General features: G+C 36.9%; 1 protein-coding gene across 4 annotated transcripts in view; it reads left to right on the top strand.

The window, feature by feature from the left end:
- Window positions 1-14,315, top strand: part of LOC126268110 (epidermal growth factor receptor) — a 706,996-nt gene extending 692,681 nt beyond the window's left edge. For 2 of the 4 annotated variants that reach the window (XM_049973626.1, XM_049973625.1), the window contains 11 exons: window positions 62-338; window positions 658-822; window positions 2,520-2,696; window positions 3,042-3,175; window positions 3,266-3,539; window positions 3,834-4,119; window positions 5,510-5,740; window positions 6,599-6,885; window positions 8,157-8,442; window positions 12,111-12,281; window positions 12,537-14,315. In XM_049973626.1, the coding sequence (XP_049829583.1) occupies window positions 62-338; window positions 658-822; window positions 2,520-2,696; window positions 3,042-3,175; window positions 3,266-3,539; window positions 3,834-4,119; window positions 5,510-5,740; window positions 6,599-6,885; window positions 8,157-8,442; window positions 12,111-12,281; window positions 12,537-12,838 (2,590 nt within the window). In that variant the 3' untranslated portion in view covers window positions 12,839-14,315. Of the gene's footprint in view, window positions 1-61; window positions 339-657; window positions 823-2,519; window positions 2,697-3,041; window positions 3,176-3,265; window positions 3,540-3,833; window positions 4,120-5,509; window positions 5,741-6,598; window positions 6,886-8,156; window positions 8,524-12,110; window positions 12,282-12,536 lie in introns of all 4 variants that reach the window. The other 2 variants (XM_049973624.1, XM_049973623.1) reach the window with 1 other exon arrangement.
- Window positions 14,316-23,166: the final 8,851 nt, after the last annotated feature.

Below are 23,166 nucleotides of genomic sequence, written 5' to 3'. Positions count from 1 at the left end.
TATGGCACCTTGTTTTTCAAAAAGCTTAGTAACAATTTGAACAACAAAACTTGTTTTACAGGATCTATGAAGCAGGCCCAAAACTGTGCAAACGCTGCCATGATGAATGTAGGTTTACATGCCATGGACCAGGGCCTGATCACTGTCAAGCATGCAAGAATGTACGTGATGGGCCATTCTGTGTACAGAGTTGTCCAAAGAGCAAGTACGCTGCAGATGGGGAATGCAAACCATGTCATTCAAATTGTGTTGAAGGCTGCACTGGTCCTGGGAACTATGTAGGAAAGCTTGGCTGCAATTCCTGTGAAAAAGCAGTAGTGACAGCTGACTTCACTGTGGTGAGTATAAAGCTATGTTACAAACAAATTTTACCTATTTCTCCTTGGGCTTAGTCGTAAATCATTCTTCATTATCACTCAATAAATACAAAGGTCATAAATGTAATTCAGTGTTTAGTTATTCTGATATTAATGTATTCATAACTTTTTCTAAAAAAAAATTGTTCATGGGAAACACTTTAGAACATGATAAAAGAGGGGAGTATACTTAGATCAATCCAAGGAATGCAATGGACACACAAATTTTTTTCCCAGTGTTTATCGAAGTCCTCTAAGGATACTATGAGCAGAATTTTGACTGTTAACATTTTCATTGTAGGGTAAATGTCTATCAAGCAATGAGTCCTGCCCAGAAGGCTTTTACCATGAATGGGTTATCTCAAACATACAGGGTAGCTCACTGGCTACTCTGGCAGGCAAAGCCATTTGCCGACATTGTCATCCACGGTGCAAGAAGTGTACGAGTTATGGCTTCCATGAACAGGTAAGTTGCTACACACAGATGTGCATCTGTGTGTGTGTGTGTGTGTGTGTGTGTGTGTGTGTGTGTGTGTGTGTGTGTGTGTGTGTTTCCTTTAAAAAAACTAGTGAGAAATAGATTATGATATTGGTTTTTAAATGGTGATGCATGTTTGAATTTATGCTTTTAATGTGCCAAGTATCCATACAGTCTCCCAATACCATAGTATATCTCCTACTACTAATTACGTGGCAACAGTCAACAAATCTTGGGGGTATTTTATGTTCATATCAAATAATGATATGAGTTAAAGGTTTGTCGCACAATCAAAAGGCATTTTAAAAGTAGCAGAAGAAATACATTGCCTAGACTATATAAAGTAATGGAAGCACAGACTTGGGTGCATGTATGTATATGAAAGTTGGATGTTTACTAAAAGACAGACTGAATGGATAGAAAGTGCAGAGATGAGATTTCTGAGACCAGGCTGCATATTACTGCATAAGAAGACAAATTAAAATACAAAGAAAGAATGACACATATGTAATGTGAATTAAGATACACTGAAATACAGGAAAAAATTGAGAATAATGTAGGACAGTTATGAAAGAAACAAGAACTAAGTGACTGCAGTAGTATATGGCAATACAAAGGAGGAAGAAGACTGGTCAGCCAAATAAAAGGGAAGACAGGGCAAAATACATGAAGATAGAACAAACATGACTTAGTTTAATCATTGCTGTTGTTGTTGTTGTTGTCATTGTTGTCATGGATGGTAGTGGTAGTGGTGGTGATGGTGGTGAATTCTTTTTATTTGAAACATTATATCACTGAAAGAGTCTCTTTTACTCACATGTAACAACAACAACAACAACAACAACATTGTCAATGCATTAGTCTTTAAAGCTATGAACAAAGTTTCTGATATGACACAAATTGTGCACTTTGGTTTCCAATTTCTAAGTAGTTCCAATGTCAGGAGGGCATCAGTAAATGGATTGCACACAAAATACAAAGCATGAGCTGTCAGAAAATATGTTCTTTGTTCCATTTGTGTACTGTTTTATATAATGTGTTATACCATGGAATTATTTTCACCTGTGCATAAAGCCTAGAACATGGGTAGCAGAGACTGGTACACTCAAAACTCATTCATTGTAGAATGAACCTTTTACTCTGCTCCAGAGTGAGTGCTGTTCTAGAACTTCCTGAGAGATTAAAAATGTTTGCTGCCCCAGGACTTGAACCCAGAAACTTGTCTTTTCTGGGCAATGCTTTTACCAGCTATAGGCAAGGCCCTGCATTAAGTCCCGACCTAACATTCAGTTTCAACCTGTTAGTAAGTTTCTACTTATTCATTGCTTTCCCATAATATTACAAAGTTCAACAGTGTGCTCCACTGAGTTCACAGTTTTGGAAGCGCAACCATTTATCCCCTTACGGGTATTTCCTGAAGTATGATTTTCGAAACAAGAAAATTTGTGATGCTGTACATATGAAATCAGGTATCCAATTTATTGGATGAAGTATATTTGTTTGTTTTTTAATACATGTCTTCAACCATATGACATTAGTTGTTTTCTAGGAAAATATTAACATCTCAGTGCTGTGATAAACAGTAAAAATATATTTTTCAGAGATTAAATATATTGTGTCTGTTGGTGGGAACACTGCTGTAGCCTTTAACATTTTTGTAGCCACCAATTAATTTTTGTTCACAGGTGTGTCAGGAGTGCAAAGAATACAAACGTGGTGAACAATGTGAGGAAGAATGCCCTCCAGACCACTATCCGGATGATACACGGCATGTGTGCGAGCCATGTGCAAAGGAGTGCCGGGGATGCACTGGTCCCACTGCTGCTGACTGCATCCGTTGCAATGGCTACAAGCTGTACATTGTGAGTGCTGACACATTAATACTTCTTATGATTTATTATCCATTCAGGAAATTTTCTAAATAAATTATGGAGGTATTCTGTTTACAATAGAATGTAACTTTTGTGAAAGTTAATAATTAGACTTATCAGATGCAAGGTAGCTTATAAAATATTTTCACAATACTTAATAGATGTGTTATGGACTGACAGTGATAATCAAAACTGAAAATACAGTAATTATCCTCTGAAACAATATTTTAAAAAATGAAAAAAATTAGAAGTGATGGTTCTAAAGAGTAACATAATTATGCAGTTCTGAATTTTGTGTTTCACCTCAATGAAAATCTACCTTCTTTCCTGTTCCAGGATGAAAGTTCCACAGATAATACAACACAATTCAACTGCACAGAAACATGCCCTCCAGAACGTTCTCATAAAGTCTTTCCTGATGGACAAGATCCTTACTGTTCTTCAAACCCAGGGATTTTGTCACCTTACAAGTATGTATGATGATTGGAGAATGTTATTTTGCACTAGCATAAAATTTAAATATAGCTAACTCAAATGTTTTTTTTTTTCTGTTTTCACAGAACTCAGGCTGTGCCATGGACAACAATCATTACTGCATTTACCATTTTTGTCATTATTGTCCTAGTATTTGTGACAGTTATAGTATATGTGTGGCGAAAAAAGACAAAAGCAAAAGAAGATACAGTGAAAATGACAAGAGTTATGTTGGAGGACAATGAACCTCTCAGTCCCACAAGTGTCAAACCAAACCTTGCAAAGCTTAGAATAATAAAAGAGGCAGAAATGAGGAGAGGGGGTGTTCTTGGATATGGAGCATTTGGAACAGTTTATAAGGTACTAAATGTGCTCAGGAATTTAATATCACTTTTAGTGTGATCTATAAAAATAGTGAAAATCAAACCCACACGTCTAACAGAGATTTGTTTTATGAAAAACAGTATGTTTTGCTTCTTTGTATTTTAAAGATGTTTTAGATCCGTCCCATAGATTAAACCTGTGATTGTGTCAAAATGATGCCCCCAGTGATTATTAATGTGCCTGATGCTCAAGTAAAGTGGATGAATTACAAGTTGAGAATGGTTAAAAAAGTAATTAATTAAATTGCCTATAAAACTGTTTTGCTTGCAGGGAGTATGGGTACCAGAAGGTGAAAACACAAAAATTCCTGTAGCAATAAAAGTATTGCGTGAAGGGACAGGTGCAAATACAAACAAGGATTTTCTGGAAGAAGCATACATCATGGCATCAGTTGAGCATCCAAACTTGTTGCAACTGTTAGCAGTTTGTTTAGCTCAGCAAATGATGCTTGTGACACAACTGATGCCATTAGGTTGTTTGCTTGATTATGTGCGCAACAACAGAGATCGTATTGGTTCTAAGCCTCTGCTGACGTGGTGCACACAGATTGCCAGAGGTTTGTATGAAAATTGTATAGAATTATGTTAATGTTTTCTTCTTTCTTTCTTTACCAATTAAAGATCCATTTTCTACATGTTCTTTCATTAGATCTGTACTTGCACATTATCGCTTTTGTGAGGGATCACTATGAAAGATTTGAGAAAGTTTAAGGATCCACATATTCTCCAACTGTTTGATTTCACCAGTGCATCCTCTCAATCTACATTGAGAATTACTTGTAACATCTCTCATTGGCAATATAAGTGTTGTGGTTGACTGCATAAATGATAAGTAACTGATAAAGTTTTGATGATAGAAGTGGAATTTACTTTCTAATTTTTTTGATTACTTGCTTCAGAGGAAACACAAGGAACTTAATTTAGGGAAGGACTGTGCTAATCAGGATTACAATTAAAGACATCAAATGCTAATGTCACAAGGATGTGCTGACACAAAAAAATTCATCAGGTGTCTTGTGTAGTCATTAAGAGGCGCCATATGCTATGGTTACACCATTTCTGTCAGAGCCTGTTCTGTTCCACTTGAAGCTTATAAAAAATATGCTAACTCGGAAGTCAGCAGATTGATACACAAGTAGTTTCTGCATTTGTGAAGCCACTCGTATTTGAAAGTAACCTTAAAACAGTGCACAATGTAAGAAAAACCCATTTTATTTTTATGGCGTAAAATGAAAGTTATGTCAGTTTTGAAATGAGTTCCCTTTTCACTAAAATGTCATTAACATTTCAAAATTACATAATTATCAGTTGCTGAAACAGGAATTGAAATTGGAATAGGTTTTTTTTGTGAATAGTTTCTTCACTTTTTTCCTGTCTTCTGCATTTCCTTTCCATTTTCAGTTGTCCTCATATTTCGCAGTAGTTAAATTTACACTTTTCTACACTTTCACATTTATTATTAGTTCTGACACTCCAGATAAGGGCCAATGATCTGACAAATAGAATATCGTCTTTCATGATCATGTTATAATTGATAGTTTAGAGATTTAAAGCACTGTACTTAACATGTGTGTTTTTTTTATATGAAGAGTACTACATACCATCTCCTCAATAGCTCTTGTCAGTAGTAGAATATGTGATGGTTCTACTGAAGTCGACAGACATGGGCTACAAAAATTACTGACAAACCCCCACCCAAATACAATTTACATTTAAGGATAGTACCCTGGGAATAGAAATTAATTCAGTGATACATGCTTTATTTAAATGCACTTATAAGTGCAGATGCTGGCATCTTCTCCCAATTTTTATGTAGGATTTCATTTTATTAGTATTTGAGAGCACAGCATTTATAAAACAGAGGATACAATAAGGACATTTGTCAGTATATGTTATGATGTGAAATACCATTTTTATATAATTAACTGTCACAAATTCAAATTACAGGTATGGCTTACTTAGAAGAGAAACGTCTTGTTCATCGTGATTTGGCAGCAAGGAATGTTCTAGTACAGAATCCAAACTGCGTAAAGATTACAGATTTTGGTCTTGCTAAGCTGCTGAGGATCAATGAAGATGAATACAAAGCAGCTGGAGGAAAGATGCCCATTAAATGGTTGGCACTTGAATGCATCCAACACAGAATATTCACACATAAGAGTGATGTTTGGGCATTTGGTAGGTACTCAGCTTGTCTGCACATATAACAATTTAGCAATAATAATAATAATGATGATGATGATAAATTTGATATTAATAGTATTGTTTCTATTGATGCATTGTTCTGAAAACAGGTGAATCATTCTTCTTTCCATTTCTCCCATTTTATTACCAACACTTATCAAAAAATGTACACTGATTAATATTTAAAAACATTATGTGCTGCTTGTAGTTCCAATATGTATCTTATCACATGTCACTGTTTCAACTTTTGACAAGATTTCATACCTTTGTGAAGAATCATATTGCTTTAAAAAATATTTGGTGCTGACACTTGTCTTATGTTGATCTTTTGCAGTAATCATGTAGTAACAAAATTTCAAGTATAGCTTCTGTCATTGCATATCTACTTTGTAGAAAGTCATTAGTACAATTATTATTATTATTATTATTATTATTATTATTATTATTATCATTATCATCATCATCGTCATCATCATCATCATCTTTTTAAACGCCAAGGAGTACCTAAAAGGAATACATAAATTGGAATATTATTGTAAAAATGACAAAGACTACTAGAAATTAAGAACTGGACACTCAATAACAGTGTTGGTATTTTGTTATTTACATATGCTGGTCTATGCACGCAGTAGTACTTACGTAACATCACTGTTAAGGCACTAATTATAATATTGCTGAAAATGACTATTATTATTATTATTATTATTATTATTATTATTATTATAGCAACTTGAATGCCATGGTTGTAGACAGAAAACTCAACAATGAACCCAGATCCAAAAAATTACTGTAATGTTCTTTTTATAATGTTAGAGGGAACCAGATACTTCTAACACTCCATGTGATTTGCAGGTGTGACTGTGTGGGAGCTGTTAACATATGGTGGACGTCCTTACGAAAATATAGCTGCACGTGATGTGCCGGAGTTACTGGAAAAGGGTGAGCGACTTCCACAGCCACCCATATGCACCATTGAGGTGTACATGAGCATGATCCGTTGCTGGCTTCTTGATGCTGACAGCAGGCCATCATTCAAGGAATTAGCAGAAGAATTTGCCAACATGGCAAGAGATCCTGGTCGTTTTCTTGTCATTCCTGGTGACAGATTTATGAAACTGCCATCATATTCAGTTCAGCAGGTAAGCTACATAGTTTTCTTAAGGTTCAATATGCAGTTTTATCAGTCATTCTTAGTATTATATTTCTTCATCTCACAAACAATTTTCTAGATGCATCAGCTTATCCATAATCAATAGATGGACAATAATGTACCAAATTTACCCAATTTTAAGACAAGGTTTTTTCACAGATTTATGAATGAAGTGTACAGGATCATCTTTCATTCATAGATTGATCTGTTGCTGCTGAATTCAATGATTTTTTGTGCATGTAATAGATTAATATAGGGGTTGTCTTACACTTACGGATGCAGCTAAGGCAATTGAGGTCATATGCAGATTTATTTTGAAGAGTTCAGAATGGTTGGATGGGAAACAGTAACACCAGGCTGAGAACTAGGATGAACATAAGAGATGGAGTGATAAGTGGGAAGCAGATTTTGCCTTGTTGCTAACCACAGTTCTAAACAGCCAGTGAGAGAGCCATGAACAGACAACATGGTTGTAAGAAAAAACAAAGGAATACTGTCACATTCTCATGTCAATACATATCTTAAATCTGATTTGTATTCGGGGATGAGGGCCTATGTTCCTGTGTCTCACCATAACCACAGGCTGGAAATTGCAACATACTCTGAAGAAACACTCAAACAAAGATTATAAATTTTATTGAGGACATTGAGAACTCACACCAAATTAAGCTTTCCTATTAGGTCCGACCCTGACATTCACCTCAGAAATAAAAAATAAAAAAATTCAAAGAAACACTCAAATATTTGTGACAACCAAAATGATAAATTTCACTGTTGCTCACATATAGAAACACAGTGCCTCTTTTCTCACCTGTCATTAGGTGACATCATCATCTTAGATAATGATACCAGTGGTGGTGGTGGTCGTGGTGGTAGTGGTGGTGGTGGTGCTGGCAGTGATTAGAAATAGTGAAATCACTGGTTTAGAATGTAAGCAAAAAGAGAAGAAATGGTATAATTTAGAATTGGTATATTGTTAACTTTTTTTAGGCAACTACTTTACGCTAGCCTTAAAGAGGATTGAGCACAATCTGGAAGGATTATATAGTAGCTAATGCTATTTATAAATAAATATCGAATTTTACATGCCTAAAACATTTCCTATTTATTGAGATTTTCATTCAAGAATTCGGAAATCCTTTTTCTTTTATTCTAATTAGATGCAAGGTTTCTTCCTCGGTTATTCTAATCATAATTTTATATAGTAATATCTTTCTGTTTCCTCTCATATTGGAACTAATTTGTTTTGTATTCTGACAGGATGACAAGCACCTACCTGCCACTACAGAAAGCCCAGAGCCAGCATCATCAGTAGGTGATGCAGAAGAATATCCAGTTGCAGGGTCTATGGGCGTTTCCAATGTAGCTCCTCATTCTCACAGTCGTGGGCCTGGTGATGCGAAGTGCTGGACGCCAGAGTCTCCTACACCACAAAACAGACACAACTGGGATCGAGAGCTCGTGCGGTGCTACGGTCAAAATGTGGCAGGCGCTCACATTCCCACTGTACAGTGTCAGCCCAGCACTGCGAACAATGGAATCCCAGGTGGGAGCAGTGGCAGCAACTCGACATCTACCGACTCCTCTAGATACTGTAGTGACCCACTCAAGATGCTTGGTACACGGGGTAAGAACAACTGCGTACCACTAACAGTCTTGCGCAAACTATTTCCATGTTCTCCTTTCTTTTCAATGCAGTTTTGCAGTATGTTTCACTAACACACACTCCACAAAGCTGAAAATAACATTGTCTCTCTTGTCTCAAGTGCAAGGAAATAATATGTGGCTATTGTAGTCTATCAGTCCAATCTTCAGTTAGTAATGTGTACATTATGTACATAATAGCATTGTGATGCTACTGCACAGTACAGCATCTCTCTTACCCACTTCATAAAAAATGTTCAGAATGTGTTACTTCAAAGCAGAAAATCTGTAAATAAATAAAAAAATCTATAACAATGCATTGATACAACATTAGTATACTGAAGAATATACAGATCAGTGCTACAGCTTGTAGGTATTTATTAACTGTATGCTTCACTTTAGAGCACTGATACTTTATTTCTTTGCTCGTCTACAATACAAACTGATGTACAACAGTATTAACATGGTTACTACATGTAGCTTGCTTCCAACAACTGCACACACTCCGACACTCACTGTGTGGTAGGTAGAGGCTGACTGGCCACTGGAGAGTGCAGTCTTCTGGCGTTGGTCGTTTGCGATGTTGCTGACTGGTTACTGTGGAGTGACCAGCGAGCTGGGGTCACTACAATCTTCCATTAGACCTTGTCGGAAGAGTGAGAAATTTAGAATTACAGTAGGACTCAGGCAAGTTGAGCGTATATTACCTAAACTCTTTGGAGCAGTCTTGAGGGAATCCTGCACATCCTTAAACAGGAAAAATGAAGAAAGAAAATATATGTTCATGTATCGCACTTGAACCACCACTGTTTTGTAGATGAAAATTAATGCAGCAAGTTTGACTGTAGGCTTGAAAATAAATTACAGAAAGATAAAGCATAACCAACATGCTGACAGACAAAAATAGTTTAAATTAACAATTATGGACTCATGGAAACAGCTCGTGAGTTTTTATGTGTAGAGAATATAACAAGAAATGGGTGGACAACAAAAGAAATAAACTAGAGAGTAATGACTGGCCTAGAGTGCATTTGTCAAACCAAATAGGGCTTTCAAAACAAAGCTTCTAGTATCTGTGAAATGTAAAACTGACAATAGCATACTTTGAATTACTGCAACAGGGTGGATTTTAATGTGAAAAACAATAAAAGAGTGAGTTTTGCTCAGATAGTAATGGCCATATGTATATTTAAAATTACTGGGTGAGGCAGGAGAATAAAGTAGGAAACCAAATGGAGTGGAAAATATAATTGCAATTAAAATCAGATGGAGGTAAGCAGGACATGTGGCCACACAGATGCATATTTGATACACTGAGGAGGCTTACTGCTTGTAGTCCAAAAGATAAGAAATAATCAAGATGATGATATGGGGTATACATCATTAGGAAATATACAGGCTGCTGAAGTCCATAATTCATAAAGGAGGCTGTTTTTGCACCAGTGGATGCCAAATGGCCGATGATGTATAACAGTTTTTTACCTTTAAAACAATGAAAGTCGAGGTTGGATTTAAACAATATTATGAAAAGGATATATTACTGGTCACCATAAAGGTGACACCATGAGTTGCAGGTTGGCACAGTTCCAGAGGAGAGTGGTATTCTAGCAGCAGCAGCCAGAGATAGCAGTGATGTGTGTGAGGTGTGCCTGCTTGTGTAAATGTGTGTGTATTTTCTTTTCTAATGAAAGCTTTGACTAAAAGCTCATGTGCAACAGTCTTTCCGTGGTGCTTGTCTGCAACTCAACATGCATCTTCATGGGGTGTAGTAGTCTATCCTTTCCAAAATAGTTTATGCATATGTCACAGGTATGACACATTCAGCTTCTTATTGATTCACTGTAGATGAATGGCAATGCTTTTGCACCACTGAAACCATTTATGATGCAAACTGGATTATTATTTTTTAGTCATCTCTTCTTACGTGGTCAGTTTCATGTCCACTCAACTTTTAGAACCTATGGGCCCTTGCAAGAAACAATAATAGCACTACAGTAAATTCATACAAAAAATACCTCTAAAAGAATCACCAAAAAACACCATATGGTGATGTGAATTATGTTAAGTACATTTATGTTTTTTCTTAACTGTTTCAAACAGTATTGTGTAAAGATTTTATGACATCATTTTTATACTGCTCCTCTGCCAGTGTTTATTGTTTACAAACATTCTTCATTGTTCCTGACACTATAGTAACAGATGAGTGTTTAGGGAAAAAAGAAATAAATGAAAATAAATGATAGATTACTGAAAAATAATCAGATATGAAGACATAATTCCACTTAAGTTTGTGCAGTAAAGAAAAGAACCTTTCCCTCCCTTGTTGCAACTGCTACAAAGTATGAGACATGTGAGGCATTATAACAGTGCACATTGAAATGCCAGTATGATAGGAAAGTATTAAATTTCACAATAAATTACTGAAGACATGTACCACTGTCAGCTATCTGCAGTATGCTCGTAAACACAACAGTAGTCAAATTTTCATAAAGCTCATTTATATAAGCAGCCATAACAAGTTTTACTCAGGTGGATAACCACAATGAATATGTGTTAAAAATTAATTGTGATTATGATCATATAAATACAAAATTTGGCTTCAGTGAGTGATTTAGTTTCTATTCTTATACTGCTTTGTATGTTCAGTCCACATCAGCAAAGAAAATGAGGTTCTGTTGTGAACTATTGCTGCCAACCTTACTTTCTTAGCAGTAGCACAAAATTTTCAATAATGAATGAAGAAAAAACCATGCATTACATTTACTCATGTGATGAAATATACTTTTGATATGAAAGCAAATTACAGTTTCATCTTGAGCACATTATGCAATCAGATGTTTTCTGAAACTCTTGATTTCCCACAAGGCTGGATGAAATCTACAGGGTGTCTCCCCTAAGACTAGTCAGGACATTTTGTCTGGTGTTTTGGCATATAAATGCAGTTTCATTTTTGTAGTGTGTAGCTGGAGCCAGCTCAAGCAAATAATGCTCATAACATCTTTCATGCAACACCCAGTGTTGACGTAAAACATCAGCTTGTTTCCTGATATGAGCAAAATCATTTTGGAAGTGGAATTTCATGTTCCTATTTGATTGAGCAGTCTCAAATAAGTCTATTCATTTTATTGATCTGCATTAAAAGGGAGAGTAAAGCACAAAGAATAATTGCTACTCCAGCAGCAACTGAACAGCAACTGGTGGTGCTTTTGCTGCAGGAGTGGAGGTTGTTCTTTGTGTTTTACTGTTCCTGTTGATGCAGTTTGATAAAACGAATATTGCACTAGACTATTTTGGGTCCACTAAATTGAATGGACGCATAAAATTCAACTTTAAAAATCATTTCACTCATAATGGGAAACAAACCAAAGCTTTACATAGACAATGGGCATCACAGGAAGGACATGAGCAGTGTTTGTTGGGCTGGCTTCAGCTATACACTGCAAAACAAAATTTCAAGTATTTGCTAGAACATCAGAGACGGTGTTCCTCATGGCTCATCTTAGAGACTACCTGTATAATTTTAATCTCTGATTTCAAACGTATCATGTGATCTATTTCATTCCTTTGCAGAGTGTGATGGACTACAGGATGACTATGATCAGAACAAGAGGGAGGCACAAGTTGGCGGCATGAAGCTTGATTTACCTCTTGATGATGATGACTATCTGATGCCATCTCCACAACAGAATCAGGGTGCAACTAATTATGTTGACCTCATAAGTGATTCTAAAATGTCAACAGGTAGGGATCCACGTTGTTCTACGTTAGTTAGTAAGCTATACAATATCTAACATCTTATCTGACAAGTAAAATAATGTTTCAGTTGTATTAAACATGTAACCTGTGACAATCTGTCATGTAACTGAAAAAAACAGCATGAATGAAAATCATCAATGATTTTACTGTAATATTAGGAGCTCAAAATACATAAAATATTTGAAATTGTTTTATATGTGCTATACACAATAAAATAACTGTTTGTCATCTTTGTTCTAGATTCGACTGATTTGTGCAATGGCGGATTTGCAACAACATATCCAAATTTCATTGCAAAAACAAGTGTTGACAACCCTGAGTACCACATAGTGAATGATGCAGCAACAGGAGCACCAAACACATTAGGTATACCAGATACTGGAACTACAGGTCCTCGACCAAATCCTCAGCGGCCGTTTGTCCTACAGCAAAAGTCATCTGAGGAAGAATCAGATCACGAATACTACAATGACTTTGACCGACTCCAGCAGTGTGAACTTCAACCCCTGAAGCCTGCACGACGCAATGAGACGACTGTCTGACGGTCACCGTCCCTCCCAGACCCTCAGGGAACACTGGTCTGAGGAGGGGCGGACAGTGTCATGAAGACCAGTTGTGTCACTCCTCCCGCAACACAGAGTGACTCCCAGTTGCTGTGCCAATTTTCTGAAGAGAGATAGTGTGGACTGTGCATGTGCCTTGTTATTTGATGTGTGAATGAGTCTATTTTGAGAAGAAGAAACTTAAATATTCTGACAATTTCAAAGCATGTAAGTGGGTGCGAAGACAAATTCCAAATCTCAGATTGATTAATATAGAAAATGGAAACAATAACATATTACATTCCTTTGCAGTTGTACAAATCTTCACAGTCTAAGAATCATTGTTTTAGGAAGAGTGTTGAGTACAAAATGAAACAGTAAAGAAATTCCAGTGGTCTAGTGAACCAAAAAAGTTTTGCAATCAAAAATTACCTTTACTATTTACTCAATTTTGTGTGTGAACTTTTACTTTAGAAGAATGTGCAGTGCATTTTCTAAGAAATCTCATCTGTTGCATTAATGCAAAAGATCTGTAGTTATTGGCTATGTTAGCTATTACTGAATTCCAAAGCTGTGGGGAAAGTGTCAAACAAGAACACACAAATGACATTTCAACACAGAGCAACAGAAATACAGGTCAACTTCTTGTAGTTGAAAGACTCTGAGCTCCCCTCCCGTCCCCACTTCATGTGGTACTCAATCTGTGATACCTTGTTTTTAAGAAGATTTTATATTTTATTTCTCTTTCATTTTATATTGTCAGCCTAATGCAAATGTGTATCTTAATATGGATACAGATTGGCAACGAATGGGAGAAAACTTGTAAATTTTATGGTTTATTTTGTATATGTAAAATGAAATTTGTATAATACACAGAAATCTATAATTTGTATATTAATTAAAAAAGAAGTTAATATGAAATATATAGTTTTCGAGTATATATAGTATATGAAGTGAAGTGTGCCATTTAAGGTGTGTATGTGTACAATCGATGTTGTTGTATGTGAAAAATGTATTCTTGTAATAAGTTGTACAATATTTGTGTAAAATTGTTAAGGTTGCAGTGCCTTTTGAAACTGTAAAACACAAGTAAAATATTTAATAGGTGTAGTGTACTTCAGCAGGAGGATCTCAGTTTCGTTTTATCACAGATTAAGGCGGAAAGAGAAAAGAAAAAAAAGCTTTTTTCGAACAAAAGCAATCAAAATGCAAAGAAAATAACTGCTGCTAGCAGACTATGTGGATCTGTAAATGCAAACACAATAGTGTCTTCAGGTCATGTGAATGCAGTCCAACATTATGTAATAGATAATTTCAGCTGTAAACATTTTGGTGATATGACATTTCTATGTGTTGTTTATTTTTTACTGAACATTATTTGTGTTGTAAATACAAAGTCTCCTGCCACAAATTTGGGATAAAATGAATATTGAAAGTTTTAAAGTGTATGGAGAAATAAAGTGTCCTATTTTTAAAATAGTCTTTTTACTGTCCAAATAGCTCACACACCCCTTTAAACTCCACAAGGCAAAATGTAAGCAGCATTGATTAACTAGCAAAATCATTCATTTGAGATGAGATATACTGTATTCAAATTCAACCCTCACTGATGAAGTTAATTGAATCTTAGCAGGCTGTTTGATAGATTGAACATGTAAGTTAAATTGAAACTGTTATTTCAACCTGGACTGGAACTGCAACATGCAGTTATTACAGGGTGAAATAGAATTCTGTCAATTCCAATTTTATAGCTTTTCAGATGAAAGCTTCGTTGTATCATATGATAAGAACTTTAAACAGCTAATTGTTCTGTGACACATTAGTGACTGAGTTCAAAATGCTTGTTTCCAATTTTAGGAGATTTATGACCAGGCAGTAAGAAAAGCTTTTGTACAATTATATTTACTTAGAGAACATCAGTGTTTATGATTAAGAGATTAATACTTGGAAATCACTGGTGACTGACAGTTTAGTGACAGTTACGTTGTACCCACTATCTGTTGGAATAGTGCTATTTAATGAATGTAACAGATACATTTTCATTTATCCACCTACCCTCCAAATCTTGAAAGCAGAGGATTTTTGTACTGTAAGAGTTCAAAATAAAAGTGAAATGCTATGTTTATGACAGATATGACAGTGATAAAGGAACAGTTGCAATTATATTTAAAATAGTAATGGTAGCAACTGAAACAGGGGCACTGACAGGTTAGTGGAGGATGGGCAGGGGAGGGGGGGGGGGGGGGGGGAGTATGGGGCAGTGGGAGCAGCGGTCACTAATGAGAAATCGCTAAGTTGTCAGCGCATGAAGAACCCTGCATTCGAATACTGAGCACTCAGCATGCCTCGTTTCTGATGTCATAGCATAGAAAAAAATACATCCGGAGTCTTTCCAAATGTTTAGAGCAATATCTAGCTTATCAGATATTCTGCACGGGCATTTGAACGTTGACCAGTGAGATGGAAGAACGCCACCTATGTCACATTTACACCATCTCTATTCAGTATAGAGTTGTGGGACACCATACTGGTTTTCACTAGAAGCCCATATGTATTCATACAATTCTTAAGCATCAGGAAATTGAGGAACTCATGAAAAGCCATCATTGTGTAGTATGCTGTATTAGAGTGATGTGAACTTTCATACTGGTGAGTAAATAATTATTGTAATTTGCGTATTAAGAAAGTATGATGTTTCAAGGCAACGGCATGCTGAAGATTCATAAAAAATGGAATGTTCTTGATACAATTTGTTATAATTAAGTACCAGTTAATAACAGATCTACAATTAAAGCTTTCAGGAGATGGTAATATGCAAAGCATGGTGCTAAACAGTCATGGTTGGTATAGCACAATGAGTAGACTGTGGACTTGGAAGACATCAGCTGATCTGTTGTTGGTTTGTATCTTGCTGCAACCAAAATTTTTTGACTTGACCTTCACGTTTTCTGATCATTTCTGATATTTTCTTATTAGTTTAATAAAAATATATTCTATAATATTTGATGTTATGTAAATACAAGTGCACTCTTTCTGAAGAGTAAGTTTGTTCAATTAACTTAATCTAGAAAGCAGATTGCAGTAAGATATTATGCACTTTCTTGTTTTAAATTTTGTATTTCTGAAGTTGTAAAGATTCTGCTGCTGAATAGCAACAGTGATAAGTAAGAGTGACCTTAGGATTTTACTAAAAAGTGAGAATGATCAAATAATTTTTATCTTATGTGGAAAACTATTTAAATTTTTTTGCAGAATTTTTCATGGAACTTTGATAACCTGATGTCCTTACCAACTGGACATAGTACTTTCCTTTTTGCCTTATAACATGTTCATGGCTACTGAGGCTTTTGTTAATGTGTACTACAGACAGAACAACATGACTAGCATGTGGTTAATGGAAGAAATGTGCATTTTCATAGAGCTAACATAGGCACTTTACGTCAACGCATTTCATACACAGTGTGGTTTGCAAGCCAGAGATAGCCAAAAACTGCTGCTGGAATGCATTGTGATTGCATACACCATGTTAAGGCACACATTCTGTGTACAGAAGAAGCATCATTTCTAAATGTTCACAATCACACTGAATTCGGCACATTCAATGTTAACATTTGACAGCATGGTCTGTGTGCCAACGGCTTTAGTTTATGACTATGAAAAAGGACCTTTAATCACAGGGCCCAGATTTTTATGACCTCAAATTCCTGGAAAATTATTACTAAAAGACCTGAAAGTACCAATAAAGCTAACATAAATAATATAAAACATGTTAAATGAGTTATAAAATGAAACAGAGCAAAAAAAATCTTTGTTGTTGGCAGGAACTGAAATTACAAAAAGGATAATTAATTTAAAATTGCTGTTTTAAAAAAAAATCTCGTTCTCTGAAGGAGTACAAAAACTGTTGTACAACCATCTCACTGCTAGAGCTATTACAGTATATGGCGATCAACATGCACAATTTCTCAAAAGTGAGGGAACATCTATTGTTGGAGAATATGTGCTTGAAGTTAGAAAATATTTCAAACTTTACTGAAATAACTGGAGAGTACACTGATATTTTCCTATAACTTCAGAAACTGATCTCGGAATTTGACACATGAATATCAATGTTTCAAAAATAGATGTTATATTTGATACAATACTGATATTTTTGTTTCAATACCTTTCCATAGTACAAGTTACCAACATTGGGTGACACAACAGTGACAGTAATAAGACAGACCATCAATTTATTTTCAAAGTATATACACTCCTGGAAATTGAAATAAGAACACCGTGAATTCATTGTCCCAGGAAGGGGAAACTTTATTGACACATTCCTGGGGTCAGATACATCACATGATCACACTGACAGAACCACAGGCACATAGACATAGGCAACAGAGCATGCACAATGTCGGCACTAGTACAGTGTATATCCACCTTTCGCAGCAATGCAGGCTGCTATTCTCCCATGGAGACGATCGTAGAGATGCTGGATGTAGTCCTGTGGAACGGCTTGCCATGCCATTTCCACCTGGCGCCTCAGTTGGACCAGCGTTCGTGCTGGACGTGCAGACCGCGTGAGACGACGCTTCATCCAGTCCCAAACATGCTCAATGGGGGACAGATCCGGAGATCATGCTGGCCAGGGTAGTTGACTTACACCTCCTAGAGCACGTTGGGTGGCACGGGATACATGCGGACGTGCATTGTCCTGTTGGAATAGCAAGTTCCCTTGCCGGTCTAGGAATGGTAGAATGATGGGTTGGATGATGGTTCGGATGTACCGTGCACTATTCAGTGTCCCCTCGACGATCACCAGAGGTGTACTGCCAGTGTAGGAGATCGCTCCCCACACCATGATGCCGGGTGTTGGCCCTGTGTGCCTCGGTCATATGCAGTCCTGATTGTGGCGCTCACCTGCACGGCGCCAAACACGCATACGACCATCATTGGCACCAAGGCAGAAGCGACTCTCATCGCTGAAGACGACACGTCTCCATTCATCCCTCCATTCATGCCTCTCGCGACACCACTGGAGGCGGGCTCCACGATGTTGGGGCGTGAGCGGAAGACGGCCTAACAGTGTGTGGGACCGTAGCCCAGCTTCATGGAGATGGTTGTGAATGGTCCTCGCCGATACCCCAGGAGCAACAGTGTCCCTAATTTGCTGGGAAGTGGTCGTGCGGTCCCCTACGGCACTGCGTAGGATCCTACGGTCTTGGCGTGCATCTGTGCGTTGTTGCGGTCCGGTCCCAGGTCGACGGGCACGTGCACCTTCTGCCGACCACTGGCGACAACATCGATGTACTGTGGAGACCTCACACCCCACGTTTTGAGCAATTCGGCAGTACGTCCACCCGACCTCCTGCATGCCCACTATATGCCCTCGCTCAAAGTCCGTCAACTGCACATACCGTTCACATCCACGCTGTCGCGGCATGCTACCAGTGTTAAAGACTGCCCTGGAGCTCTGTATGCCACGGCAAACTGGCTGACACTGACGGCGGCGGTGCACAAGTGCTCCGCAGCTAGCGCCATTCGACGGCCAACACCGCGGTTCCTGGTGTGTCCGCTGTGCCGTGCGTGTGATCATTGCTTGTACAGCCCTCTCACAGTGTCCGGAGCAAGTATGGTGGGTCTGACACACTGGTGTCAATGTGTTCTTTTTTCCATTTCCAGGAGTGTAAATACATTCTTGAGAAACATGGTTGGGTTTTTCCTAGGCGCAAGTGCATTGATCATTATTGTCAGACTAAAAGAATGAATTGTTGTGTTCTAAATAGACATTAGACACAAACATGTAAAAAAGAAAATAAACTCTTAAAAAAAGTGACATCGTCCTTGGAAGAGTGAGTGTGTAAAGAAGAACCATGGAGTTTATACACAGCTCTATGCTTATTGTGTCATTAGTTATTGTTATTAAAACAAGGACAGCTGAAAAAAGGTACTCTTGTAGACTCTTGATGCAACTTTGTTAGAGGCAAAACTCATTTTATGATTCATGTTAAGAAAGGTCATGGTATCCAAGCAAACTTTCTTTCAACTGTAACTCTATTTGTTTCTAACGTCCAACTGTACAAGAGACATGGAGGAAGTTACATATTGATGTGGGAAGAGAGATTTTTATTGTGAATGGAGGTCAAATACATCATTAGTTGACAAAAAGTAAATCTTGTATGTCTACTCATTTCATAAGTAGAAAGAGTTTAAAATTACTGTACCTAGCGTTACTTGATGGAGAAGAAGCCGAGAGGGTTTCTAGCAGCCAGCTGGCATGCCTCCATCCTTGCTACCTTCCCTGTTTTCCTTTCCCTGTTGCTTCATAACCTGGGTTGTGAGTAACTAAATCCACTTTCCCTTCTTCCCTTTCTTTCCCCTCTCTCCTCCCTGATGAAGGAACATTTATTCCGAAAGCTAGGAGCTTAAATTTTCGGTTGTTTTTTGTGTTTCTATCGGCTGTACTGAGCTGAGGTAAGTACTGGCCAGCCCCTCTATCTCTTTGTTAGTAATTGTTTCACATCTTTATATGAGATTTTCCATTAATTAGTTAAAATGAAGTATTCATCAGCTGTTCCAACTTCTGCCAAAGGCAGACTAAAAGACAATATACAAGTCTTCCAATACTGTATGCCAAGGCACATTACATATTTTATTGGCATGCCAATTAGTACTAGTTGAATCTTACATTCTAAAATACACCAAAATGGTTTAAATCTGGTTACTGGAATGTGAGCAGTATTTATAAGCAATGAGAAGACTGATAATATCAAGACCCCTCACGATTCCCATCTTATCCTCAGCTATACTAATATGATGCATATTTTATCATACTGAAGTTCTGTGCCATTCTTGGAATGACTGCTGCTTAATAGAAATGAACAAACAGTTAATGATTCTTGTACAAGTTATAATGCACGTAACAGTGTAGCACATAACTAACAGTTAGAGTATTAAGGTAGTGGCACTGATACATTTCAGCAAATACATGTATCAGTTACTTATCTATGAAGTACAGCCATAAGATTAACCTATAAATGAAAATAAAATAATATACATCAGTAAAGGTTACCAAGTAGTATTAAATGTATAATACATCTGGGGAAGAAAAATTCAGACATGAGTTATGAGCAACATCATCATAAAAATATTATCAAATTATGGTGCATGGAAAATACCTTCCACATAAATTGTCTACAGTATCTTCAGGGACAAACTTTAATGTATAAAACAGCTTCAGATTTCTGACTGCTTTGCAAATGTGTTACTGTGGAAAATCTGACATTAAGCATTTAGAAAAGGTTTGAAATTATGTTTAAATGAAACAGTGGATGGATACAGTATGCATAATTTATGCAATTTGAGCTCCACTCTCTCAAGATGTGTACACACAGTTACTGACTCATAGCAATCCAACTGTGTTAAACTTCTGTTATATGATTATACCTCTGAAGTACTAAATTGTGACAGGAGTCTAAATTCACTCAATATTTATACAATATACTGAAAATCAAAGAAAGCAGTTATATAGGTTAATGCAACAGGTAATGTGTGTCAGGAACTGGATTTGGCATTCAGTAATACAGATGGAATAGTGTTTCAGTACAAAAACACGTTCTGTCCTTCTGAGTCTTTCAGCATGTCTGATTTATGCTAAGAATTGCCTGCAGTTGTGAATAGTTTTTCGTGTAAATTTACCATGTTTGCAGATGACTTTTATGCAATTTATATCAAGTCACAAAAAGCCAGATAAACACTGAATAACCAGTAGATGAAGAGTTGATACCATCAACTTCTTGGGCATTCACGTTGGGAACATCGCATTTGTCAGACTGGGGAGACAGTCAGCTCAGCAGCTTTTCCTCCCTCATTCTGGAGATGACAAGATCAGAAAGGCAGCTCATTCCACTTCTGCATACTCCACAGTGTCATATGCCTTGGGCAAACTCTACTCTTACTCTATATACTCCACACTAACCATTGAAAGTATTTTCATTGAGTCCACAAACCTCCTATTGCAAATAATTTAGCCAGCCCAAAATATTTACTATTGCTTCTCAGCACTTATTTTCTCTAATGTATTGTGTTCCTAGAGACTGCATCCTCAGTTACAAAATTCAGCAAATTGCGTGTGTAGCACTTAACTAGAAACTTATTTGAACTGTCTTTGCTGTAGACAGATGCTGTATATGTTGCTGTTGAAATTTTCAATCTTCCCTCTGAGCTGAAAATCTTAAGGAATAGTAAATATCTATACAAAACTAAACTACATATCTTTCTCTTGAGTCACTATGTTGTATGCTATTTTTGTAGACAACTTGCCTAAGGTAAGGAGTTTCACAACTGACGAAGGTTAATAAAGCTTCACAACTGCAGGTGGTACCCTTAAAGGGCCCTACATGTGACCACTGGGTGCTACTATGAATCCAACACAACTGACCAATCTCATGACTACATAAGAAATATATATCACTCAGAGAATGAATGACTCAACACCACATCAAAAGCATCTACAGAAGTAGGAACCAGTATTGAAGTATGTCAACTGAACATCGAAGGCATTAGTCAAACCAAACGCCAAATTCTAGGAAAGATACTGTTTAAGCACATTATCAACATGGTTGTTCTACAGCAAAGTCATACAAATAATGGAGATCAACAATGTGCAAGAGGCAAGAGGCTAGGATGTGACATCGTCGATACGCTGTACCACTGTACCTACTGTAAGGTAAAAGTATCCGTACATGTTTGAATATGATATCACTGACAGCAACAATGTGCACTAGCATGCACTGCAAAAAAGTGCAGTAGCAGTTGCAGGTGAGTGGTAGTGGGTACTGAAGTAGACGAAATCAGCTGGCAAGCCACAGACTGTAACGAAGGGTCAAAAAGAGTAAGTAAAGAGCTTCTGCTGCACTATGTTAATGCAGCATTGAACAATGCAGAGACTAACACTGATGATGTGCCTCCAATAATTGTAGACAATGGAATTAGTGCACAAAATTTGCAGAATAGTGGATCCAAGAGAGGTATACATTCATGTCCTTTATCCAACGGTTCAAACTTGAATTTTAAAGACAAACCAAACAAGGCTAAAATTGACACTTGCATTAGCCACACAAAATGTAAAGCACGTATCTGGGACATTTATGTATCCAAAAATTGTTCAAAATGTGAAGAATTTGAGACCAGATATTGAAATGAATTTTGATCTTGAGAAAATTATTATTGCTGTTTCAATTAATTATTGAAAACTAGTGTACGCTGACATTAGCAACATCTGGTGAACTTACAACACAAACATTTTGTGGCTACAGTACGGCAGCTTGTTTTAAACAATAGTGCTACTGACAACATGACTCGTGCATATGATATTTTTTTTATGTATTTGATTATGCTAGTGCTGATTCCGAGTTTAACATTTGATGATGCCATTATGGCTGCAGTACATTAGGACTTTGTTTTTATGAAACAGCTATGTCTCTTCATACTTGAAGCACACTAATGTATATATTGTCAGTACTACTTTTCATTATGGTCTATGTATTGCTCTTAAGCTGTAGACAATCTGCGAGTGTATTTATGTTTTTCCAATTTTTGCTGCAGATCTGATGATGGTAATTAAAGACTGAAACTGGTTACCTGTTAACATAAAGTTTGTGACCATAGGCATAAATTAAAGGATTAAGATCTTCCAACTAGTATTCAAAACAAGATTCAAACATCAGTGGCCATGTCTGAGGCCAAACATGAAGAAATGGTACAAGTAATGAGATGTTACATCGATCTGTTTTCGGAAACACCTGGTCTGATCAGATGATGCATGTATAAAATTGAAGTAAAGAATCACAAGCCATTGTGTAGCAAATTGCACCCAGTACCTTTGCCCTAGAAAACAGCAGTTAATAATACAATTAAAGGGATGCTGGACAATCAGGTAATTTAACACACAGATAGTGACTGTTCTAATCCAATCCATGTTAATAAAAAGGGATGGCAGTGGGCATTTATTTACTGATGCTCATGGTGAAATGTTGTGGTTTACTGCACAAGGTGACCAAGTGGAAAATGTAGATAGGAAAAAGTATACAACCATTCTATGGAACAGAAGATGTTACCAGATTAAAAGAATGCTTTTCCATCTGTCAGTATCATCAGAGGCCTTCACGAGTGCACCTACTGAATTTTAAGGGAATTACTGACACTTTTAACACTATGTAGATGACATTCAAATTAGTATTGCATTGGGGGAAAGGGGGGGGGGGTTGTCACATTCAAGGTGCATAAATAAGAATTCGCAAAATTGCAAATTAAATTCCTTGGAGATATAATCTCTTTGTGTG

Source organism: Schistocerca gregaria, chromosome 4, assembly GCF_023897955.1.
Source record: "Schistocerca gregaria isolate iqSchGreg1 chromosome 4, iqSchGreg1.2, whole genome shotgun sequence".
Classification (NCBI taxonomy): domain Eukaryota; kingdom Metazoa; phylum Arthropoda; class Insecta; order Orthoptera; family Acrididae; genus Schistocerca; species Schistocerca gregaria.
This window is presented reverse-complemented; position numbering and strand designations above follow the sequence as displayed.